We start from the raw sequence: 9,819 nt of genomic DNA, 5'->3' as shown, positions 1-9,819 counted from the left end.
GCTTAGCTTAGCATAAAGACTGGAGACTGTTAGCCTTGTTACCCACCAGCTGCTCGGATTAACATGTTATATTTTCTTTTTTCAATTAAATGTTGCAACAAGTGAATAAATGACATAAAGTAACTGGAGACTGGAAACATCGCGATAACAAGATATTTTACTCTTCTTCTGTGTTTTATTTAAAGTGTTGATCTCCATCAGAAGATATATCTGTGGTTTAAGAACCAAAACCATCTCATGTAGTTTTACATCTCCTCTCTCAGGCTTCTCTCTGGGGCTCTAGTAACAACAGGTCAGTGTTTTCTTTTGCTTGAAGGAACAAATGTAACTGAAGAGTGAAGCAGAAGCTAACTGTTGGAAAGAAACACTGGTCAACATGAAACTCAACTAATGAAAGATTATTGTTGTGATTCAGTTTCCCTGGTGAACATCACCATCACCGGGAGGGAGGATGTGTCTGTTTACAGCAGTGAACTACATGATGAATATCTTCAGTCTTTGGTTAAAGGATGAAGGTCGAGAGGTCAAGGGTCAAGTATTCCAGGTTGAGAAGGACTCAGGTGGAGCAGGTGAGTGGAAACCTGAGGGGGTCAGCGTTGGGGGGTTGCTCCGTTCAGGATCTGCTCGGCGGGCCTGAAGGGGAAGTCGTCCTGAGGAACGCCCAGAGCCTTCAGCCTCTCCGTACAGGTGCGCAGCAGGTCGTCGTACTCCTGCAGGTCACATGACATGAAGCGGCTGGAACACGAAGCGGAACAGTGATCAAAGCTAAACTCACCTGACACTGTCGAGCCAGGTCCTCCTGTAAAGCGCTGATGGTGACCTGTTTAGCCTCCAAGATTTCCTACAAACAGGAAACACTTTCACATTCTGTTCTTACAGCTCAACAACAACAATCACAGAGCAGAGTCTCAGGTCTCGACCCAGGCGACAGTCCGGTCCGGAGAGGAGGCGCCGGCAGAGAGCACCACTGTCAGACCCTGAGGACCTGCAGACGCCTCCACAGTCCACTGGTCACAGACTGAAAACCATAAGTACAGTTTACAGACGTTTATATCTTGTTTTGTTGCCATGTCAACGCTGCGTGTTCCTGTGATGAACAGCTGGAGAGCGTCTCCCGACCACAGCAGGAAACTGAAATGAATTCCTTTTAAGATCTTAAAGACCTGCAGACACCCTGGAAAGGTCAGAGGTCACCAGCATCATTCATATTCATTCAGGACACAGACACTCCACTGCACACAGGAGGAGACGTGGATGTAAAGCGTCACCTGGAGTTTGTTCGTGGCACTGCTTCCTGTGGCTTGGTCGACGGTGGAGGCGGAGAGCGCGGCGCACAGCTGTGCCTCCGTCTTCTCCAGAGTCTCCGTCAGAGCCGCCAGCTTCCTCTGCAGCAGCAGCTCCTTCAGCCCGCTCTTCTGCTGCACCTCCACGATGGCCTGCGTCTGCTTCTTCAGCAGCTCGTCGCGCTCCTGCTGAACCTGCCGGCGCCAAGACGTTCACATCAGACGCCCGCAGGCCCGAGAGGAGGTCATGTGACAGACAGACTTTTACCTTTTCAAACGCCTGCAGCAGCAGCTCGTTCTCCACTGTCAGATCTCTCAGCTCCTCCTCAGTGACCTTCAGCTGGGCTCGGCCCGTCTGTCACACAGGGTCCGCCGACGTGTTAATAACTCATTCATTGTGTTTTCATGTCTGAATAAACTGCTTCACTGTCACTGACAGCTCCCACACTCATTTATATCAAGTATCTTCCTGTTGTTACCTGAAATGTTTCTGTGCTACAGACACCCTGAAAACTAGAGTCAGGTACTGAGGCCTGGTGTCGACAGGACGTGTCTGTGCTTTATCAGATTATTTCAGAATAAAGTTTATGTTTATATGTTGTTCTGTGTTTCTGCAGCTGAGGTGGTGCAAAGTGAGTCTTTATGGTAAATATTCAATTCAATTCAATTTCTGGCTTTACAGAAGAAATAATGTTTCGTATTACTCATGGGACACAAAAAAATCTCATATCTGTAATGGTAAATACACCTTTAAGATTCAGAGTGTAGTTAGAATTGAAAACTACTGCACATAATAAACTAACGTGAACACTGAGCCACTCTGTGTACAGTGAACGCACCGCCATCTTGGCCTTGGCCTGGGTGTAGTCCTCCAGCTGTGTTTGGAGCTGGGGCAGCTTCTGCTCGGCCTCCTGCAGAGACTCACGCAGACGCCGGTTCTCCTGCTGAGCGGCCGACAGCTCTCTGTCTGCTCGCGCCTGCTGCTTCTGAACCTCCGCAAGCTCCTCCTGCCAAAATAAAACAAGAGTGAAACAGCAGCTCAGAGACCAGGACTTTAAACTTTTAGTTCCCCACAGTTCCTGATGCTCAGCTGAGACAGCAGCAGTTTCATCACCTCTGGCTCTGGAGTATGGAAGCCTGAAGGGGACCATATTCAAATGATAATGTAACACCAAGCAGCTTTTATGTTCCACACTGTGTGTACTCTGTGTACTGTGTGTATACTGTGTGTACTGTGTGTACTGTGTGTACTGTGTCCTGTCAGCAGCAGGTAAGGAGGGAGGTTGTGATGTATTTTGGTAGCAGCAGGCTGCCGTAGCTCTGAGCAGCTGGTCCTGTCGGCAGGTTCCCCTGTCACCTGTCTCACCTTCAGCGCCCTCTGATCCGTCAGCAGCTTGGTCTGAACACTGCAGTAATACTCCTCAGCTCCTCTCAGAGCTCTGTCGTGGTCCTCCATCAGAGACACCATGCGACTCTTCATTATGTCCTCCAGCTCAATCACCTCCGCCCTCCTCCTCCTCTCCTCCGCCTCCACCATCAGCTCCATTTTCTTGTGGAATTTGACCTCGATTTCTATTAAACAGCAACAGGAGGAAAGTGAGAGTTTATAAAACAGGCGTTTGGACGTCTGAGTCCACATTTATCAAAAAGTTAAAAAGTTACATGAATGAAATGAACTTTAAAGACTGATGATTGAAGGTTGTGAGTGTCCTGTGTCCTTCAGAGGACGTGGTCCGTGAAGGTGTGACTCTTCGTATCTGTCGTAAACGGTGAAGGTCAAACCGCAGTGAGACGACCCGGTCTACAGAGGATCGTCACCAGCTGTTCCCGCCCTGACCGCTGCATTTGAAGGAGCCTCTGAAACGGGACAGTGGAGCCGCGCCGCTGTGATGTGTCCTCAGATGCAGCCTCTGAAGGATGCGGCCCCAGAATCCTTCTCTGATCAGATGTGAATCATATGATCAGTAGGGCCCAGGTTGACTCACCTCTGATTCTCCTGTCGTAGTCGTTGGTCAGCTCCATCAGCTCCACCTGGTGTTTCTGTTAAAAGACAACAGGTGTAGAAATGAAACAAGAGCCGACGGAGGCTTCACAGTGTGAACATGAAAGCAGACTCACCAGTTTCAGCTCCTTGGTGCAGCTCTGGTTCTGCAGCCTCTTCTCTCTGAGGTCCTCCTGCAGACCGTGCGTGTCCTTGCGCAGCTCCAGCTCTGATTGGCTGTGCTGGTTCTGGATCAGCGAGGTGGAGGCGACGCCGTCTATCTTCAGCTCAGAGATGGCGTCGTGGTGTTCGAACAGGACGTGCTTCAGCTTCTGCTTGTACACCTGGACACGAGCATCAAACGTGGGGTTTAGCTCATGCACCAGTCACATGTCAGTGTAACGTTTGGTGACACTCAGAATTCTCAGTGTTCTCAGCTGAATCATGTAGCGATGACGTGATCGTGTCTTGTTATTTTTTTTTACAGAAAAATAAAAATTAGTCAGTGATTTGAGGAAAGTCTTTTTGCAGGATAACTCCTTTTCTCTGTGACCTCTCTCTGTGTCAGGACTCGTTTCAGTTTTAAAGGGTCAAAGGTCTGTTTGAGGGTTCAGACCTGGTTTTAGGGATCAGATTAGAACCAGGTTTAGTTGGGATTAGACTGTTTTGACATTTGCAGCTCAAACGTCCCAGTGAGGGAACAATAAGCTCAGAAAGACAAACGTCTGTGTGCAGCTCACTCTGATCTCCACTCGGTGACGCTCCTCTGCCTCCTCTCTCTCCCTGCATCTGTTCCTCAGCTCGGCCTTGGTCTCCTCCAGGTTCCTCTTGGAGATCTCCCAGAAGGCCTGGATCTTGTCCCTCTCCAGCTGGAAGTAGCTCCTCTCCTCCCGCTCTCGGTCCAGCTCCTCTCGGAGGCGAACTATGTGCTCCTCCAGCTGGAGACAGACATTTGTGGGGTCGTGAGCTGAATGGAGGAAGAATAGGTGACAGTTTTCCTGCAGCACCAGGAAGCATATTCAGGGTGCAGGACCTGGGGCCCGGGGGGTCAGAGGGCCCCAAATACAGAGTTTAATCAAAAGTAAGTAAGTCAAAAATATGATGTTTCATCCGAGATAAAATCTGTAACTAAGAGGTGGAATCTCAGTTTATGTGCACTGGAAGTTTCAGGTTTCCACATCACTGGAGTCTGATTTTTTGTTTTTTGTCAGGAAGTTTTTGTGTTTTTCATCTGTGAAAAAAACTGAGAGGCTGTGATTCTTCTGTTTTTAGTTTTTTTCTGGGAAGAAAGAAAATGGGGCTGTTTTCACAAACAGAAAAAAGGGTTTTAACAATTTATTTTTCTTAAGTTTCTTTTTGTTTTTCATCTGTGAAACTGAGTATAAACTGAGCCCCTGTGTTTATACGCTTGCCCTTCGGGGCTTCCGTAGATTTCCAAACCAGTTGTGCGGTAAAAACAGATCAGCTGTTCACCCAGGTGTTGGACTCAGGTGAATGTGGAAACAGACTCTGCACAGTGAAGCTCAAACTTCTCAGTGAAGGAACAATAACAGGAACTCCTTCCACAGAACACTTCGGTCTGGAGGGGGGGGGGTTCCCTCCATCTACTCGAGCTCGACACATTTGCGATATGACTTAATTTTCTGTTTTAGACAACAGACTCGGAAAATCCGAGGACTAACACCTTAAGGTGAAAACACGTATTTCCAGGCTAACGTTAGCTGTGTTAGCATCGACCAGCAGCTCGGACCTGATCCTTGGACATCTCCTCCGTCGACAGACCGTCCACCACCGCGGGGGGCTTCCCCTTCCCGGCCTTCTTGCCTTTAGTCTTCGGTGGCTGGAACAGAAAACAGCATCTGAACGGTTTAACGCGGCTAACAGCGTCCGCACGGCTGATGCTAAGCTAACACATGCTAACCGCGCCCCGCAGCTTCACTGTGACATGAAGAAAAACCACCGAGGAAAACGAGACTTCACTCACCATCGTGAAGCGCGACCCGAGGCTGCGCCACAGCCGGAAACAAGGGCCGCTGCCATGGCGACGGCGTCACGTGACCGCCTCCCCCGTATTTTTTTCAAATTAAACTTTATTTAATGAAATTCTGTATAATTTACAATCCTGTTGTAGAATAAACAGTAAAAATAAGAGCAAAGGCACAGTTCAGTAAAATGAAGATGAAAAATAAAACAAAGGATGATGATTAACACATTAAAACACAGTAACTGTATTTATAGAGTTCATTTTAGTGACTTATTCACTGGTTTTGAATTATTCGTCCTTGACTATCATCACAAAATATAAGAGCATATAAAATGTAAGTGATTGTTGTAGTCTACATTATTTTAGAACAGTATATAAAATGAGATATGAGATGATTAGTAATTGATTAGTTGATTGTCAGAGGATTAAGAGCATTTTAAGAACTGGTTTGTCATATTAAGAAAATCCCAATAATTTCATGGATCCAGATGGAACAAGTAACAGGAAAGTGTCACTGTGCTTCTCGGTTTTGTTTTTCACTATTTTCTCACAATCAGTTAATTAATTTATAGAGAAAATCCTTAATAGATTCAGTCCTATAAGAAATAGTGAAAAATTAGCTTCATCTCAGCCAACTACAACAGTAATCAGAATCAGAATCAGAATCAGAATCAGTTTTATTGCCAAGTATGCTTTCACATACAAGGAATTTTTTCTGGTGATTGGTGCAATTGATCAGCAACAGTGGGGCTCTCTAGCCTTGTTGATGAGGCTAATAGCAGATGGGAAGAAGCTATTTTTGTGGCGAGAGGTTTTGGTCCTGAAGGACCGCAGCCTCCTGCCAGAGGGGAGTGTCTCAAAGAGTTTGTGTCCAGGGTGGGAGGAGTCAGCTACAATCTTCCCTGCACGCCTCAGAGTCCTTGAGGCGTACAGGTCCTGGAGGGACGGAAGATTGCAGCCAATCACCTTCTCAGCAGAGTGGATGATACGCTGCAGTCTGTTATTGTCCCTCTCCGTGGCAGCAGCGTACCAGATGGTGATGGAGGAGGTGAGGATGGACTCAATGAGGGAGGTGTAGAAGTTCACCATCATAGTCCTTGGCAGGTTGAACTTCTTCAGCTGCCTCAGGAAATACATCCTCTGCTGAGCTTTTTTGATGAGGGAGCTGATGTTTAGCTCCCATTTGAGATCCTGTGTGATGGTGGTCCCCAAGAAGCGGAAATGCTCCACGGTAGCCACGGGGGAGTCACACAGGGAGATGGGGGTGGGTGGGGCTGGGCTCTTCCTGAAGTCCACTATCATTTCCACTGTCTTCAGAGCGTTTAGCTCTAGGTTGTTCTGCCTGCACCAGGTCACCAGACGCTCAGTCTCCCACCTGTAGGCAGACTCATCGCCATCAGAGATGAGTCCAATGAGAGTGGTGTCGTCTGCAAACTTCAGGAGCTTGACAGACTGATGGCTGGAGGTGCAGGTGTTGGTGTACAGGGAGAAGAGCAGAGGAGAAAGAACGCAGCCTTGCGGGGATCCAGTGCTGATGGTCTGGGAGTCAGACACGTGCTTTCCTAGCTTCACGTGCTGCCTCCTGTCAGACAGGAAGTCGGTGATCCACCTGCAGGTGGAGTCAGGCACGCTCAGCTGGGAGAGCTTGTCCTGCAGCAGAGCCGGGATGATGGTGTTGAAGGCAGAGCTGAAGTCCACAAACAGGATCCTGGCATAGGTCCCTGAGGAGTCCAGGTGCTGGAGGATGAAGTGGAGAGCCATGTTGACGGCGTCGTCTACAGACCTGTTGGCTCTGTAGGCGAACTGCAGGGGGTCCAGGAGTGGGTCAGTGATGGATTTGAGATGGGACAGGACAAGACGCTCAAATGATTTCATGACCACAGAGGTCAGGGCAATGGGTCTATAGTCATTTAGTCCTGTGGGCCTTGGTTTTTTGGGGACAGGGATGATGGTGGAGGATTTTAAGCAGGCTGGCACGTGGCAGGTCTCCAGTGAGGTGTTGAAGATGTCTGTGAACACTGGAGACAGCTGATCAGCACAGTGCTTCAGGGATGATGGAGAGACAGAGTCAGGACCGGCTGCTTTGCGGGGGTTCTGCTTCTTAAAAAGCCTGTTGACATCTCTCTCCAGGATAGAGAGAGACGTTCCTTTGGTAGGGGAGGAGGAGGGGGGTTCTGATGTGGCTCTGATGTGGAGGTTAGTGTCAGGCTTGTCCCACTGTCTTTCAAAGCGGCAGTAGAACTCATTCAGATCGTTGGCCAGACGGAAGTCATTAATGGAGTGGGGGGGGTTTAGGTTTGTAGTTAGTGATCTGTCTGAGCCCTTTCCAGACAGAAGCAGAGTCATTGGCTGAGAACTGGAGCTGAAGTTTCTCAGAGTACAGTCGTTTAGCTTCTCTCACCGCTTTGCTAAACCTGTACTTGGACTCTTTAAACTTGTCCCTGTCCCCGCTCCTGAAAGCTTCCTCCTTTTGCCTCCTGAGCTGACTGAGCTTAGCTGTGAACCAGGGTTTGTCATTGTTATAACTCACCCTGGTGCGTGATGGGATACAGCAGTCCTCACAGAAGCTGATGTATGACGTCACAGCCTCTGTGAACTCATCCAGACTGTTGGAAGCAGTCCTGAACACCTCCCAGTCAGTGCAGTCCAAACATGCCCGCAGATCCTCTATGGCTTCACTGCTCCACTGCTTTGATGTCTTCACAACAGGTTTACACAGTTTTAGTTTCTGCCTGTATGTGGGAATCAGGTGGACCATGACATGGTCAGAGTGGCCCAGTGCAGCCCGGGGGACGGCGGGATAAGCACCACTGATTGTGGTGTAACAGTGGTCCAGAGTGTTCCCCTCTCTGGTCGGGCAGTTAACAAACTGTCTGTATTTGGGCAGTTCATGACTGAGGTTCCCTTTGTTAAAGTCACCAAGGACAATAACTACGGAGTCCGGGTTGGTCCGCTCCACACACAGTATCTGCTGTGGCCTGTGGTGGGATGGAAACACCGACCAGGATGATTGAGGTGAACTCACGGGGGGAGTAGAAGGGCCTGCAGTTTATGATGAAAGTCTCCAGGTCAGGAGAACAGTGCTGCAGGATCACTGTCACGTCTTTGCACCAGCCACTGTTTGCATAAAAGCAGATTCCTCCACCTTTGGTTTTGCCGGACAGCTCTGTGTCGCGATCCGCTCTGAAGAGCTGGAAGCCGGCCAGCTCCAGCGCAGAGTTCGGAATCGATCCACACAGCCACGTCTCCGTGAAGCACAGGACGGAAGATGAAGAAAAGTCTCTGTTCTTCTGCACCAGAAGCTGAAGTTCATCCAGTTTGTTGGGCAGTGAACGCACGTGAGATGCTGTTCGCACATTAATGCAGGAGTAATAATAATAATAGTAATAATAATCCAATGATATGATAATAACAGTATAACACTCAGAGGAGAGGAGACACTGATCTGCACTGAAAATAACATTTTCGATGCAATACTTTGACATGTAATGGAATATTTTACAGAGATTTGTATTTATACTGAAGTAAAAGATCTGAATACTTCCTCCACCACTGATTGGTTCAGATTTCAAACAGTTTACAACATTACAAAACTAAACATGGTCTTTTTGCAGCAGGACTCAAAACAGAACATGTTCCGTTATTGTCCTCAATGATCCACAACCCTGTTTAAAGATACGTGTTTAATATAGTTATTGGCATTGACTATAACAATAAAAGACAACAGCACAACACAGAGGATCAGTGTTTGCAGAGCTGCAGTGTTTCGATTAGAGCAGCCATGATGTCAGGTTTTCACTACACGATCTGATATTATCATGATATTTACAGAAAGGTTTTCTGTGTTTTGTCTCTTTTCTGGTGGCAAACACACAACGCTGGAGGTGGAGAGAGTCTGTACAAAAAGAACAATTACACTTCATGGACAGAGAAAAGGCAACAAGATGAACTGATGAACAAAAGATCCACATCTGCCGTCACCGTCATCATCATGTGTGTATATCAGTATTTAAACACCACGGTTATCTGCAGCACCAGTGCTGAGCCGCCATCTGCCCTCTGACACCAGCCACAGCGGCTGCTCCTGCCATGATAATCACGGACACCAGATGTCGCCGAGCAACAAAACAAAAACTATGGGTCATAATAACCTGCTGCACCAGGTGTGCACAGGTGTGCAGCAGTACAAGAGCCGCTGTCATGGCAACGTCGTCACGTGACCATCTGGAATCTTTATCTAATAAAATTCTGTATAATTTACAAACCTGTTCTAGAATAAATAGAAAAATAAGAGCAAAGAGATCATTCAAGTCAATTCAATTCAATTTTATTTGTATAGCGCCAAATCATAATATACATTATCTCAAGGCACTTTACAGGGTCAGGTCAAGACCTCACTTTGTTACAGAGGAAAACCCAACAGTTCCCACAAAGAGCAGCGCTTGGCGACAGGGGGGAGGAAAAACTCCCTTTTAACAGGAAGAAACCTCCAACAGAACCGGGCTCAGGGTGGGGGGGGGTCTGCCTCGACCGGTTGGGTTTAGGAGAAGATAGAAAGAGGGGGAGGGGGA

At 47.8% G+C, this 9,819-nt stretch overlaps 1 protein-coding gene across 2 annotated transcripts; it reads right to left on the bottom strand.

The window, feature by feature from the left end:
- Positions 1–161: 161 nt before the first annotated feature.
- gas8 (growth arrest-specific 8) lies at positions 162–5,331 on the bottom strand. Of its 2 annotated transcripts, XM_071505565.1 has the most exons (11): positions 5,249–5,318; positions 5,015–5,104; positions 4,005–4,202; positions 3,402–3,608; positions 3,269–3,323; positions 2,650–2,855; positions 2,123–2,290; positions 1,552–1,638; positions 1,269–1,478; positions 776–841; positions 162–710 (listed from the first exon to the last, which is right to left on the bottom strand). In XM_071505565.1, the coding sequence occupies exons 1-11, from the start codon at positions 5,249–5,251 to the stop codon at positions 591–593; spliced, it is 1,410 nt and encodes a 469-aa protein (XP_071361666.1). In that variant the 5' UTR covers positions 5,252–5,318; the 3' UTR covers positions 162–590. The 2 variants fall into 2 exon arrangements, with proteins under 2 accessions (XP_071361666.1, XP_071361667.1); XM_071505566.1 differs by lacking the exon at positions 5,015–5,104 and having other exon boundaries at positions 5,249–5,331.
- Positions 5,332–9,819: the final 4,488 nt, after the last annotated feature.

This window comes from Trachinotus anak, unplaced genomic scaffold (genome assembly GCF_046630095.1).
Source record: "Trachinotus anak isolate AG129_WGS33_773 ecotype Australia unplaced genomic scaffold, CSIRO_AGI_Tana_v1 ptg000019l, whole genome shotgun sequence".
Taxonomy (NCBI): domain Eukaryota; kingdom Metazoa; phylum Chordata; class Actinopteri; order Carangiformes; family Carangidae; genus Trachinotus; species Trachinotus anak.
This window is presented reverse-complemented; position numbering and strand designations above follow the sequence as displayed.

Excerpts from the sequence above, each read along its gene's own strand:
- gas8 (XM_071505565.1), bottom strand. Across the intron at positions 1,479-1,551 it reads TGCTGCAGGCGTTTGAAAAG|GTTCAGCAGGAGCGCGACGA; the intron begins GTAAAAGTCTGT and ends TGGCGCCGGCAG. Across the intron at positions 842-1,268 it reads GTGCCACGAACAAACTCCAG|GAAATCTTGGAGGCTAAACA; the intron begins GTGACGCTTTAC and ends TCCTGTTTGTAG.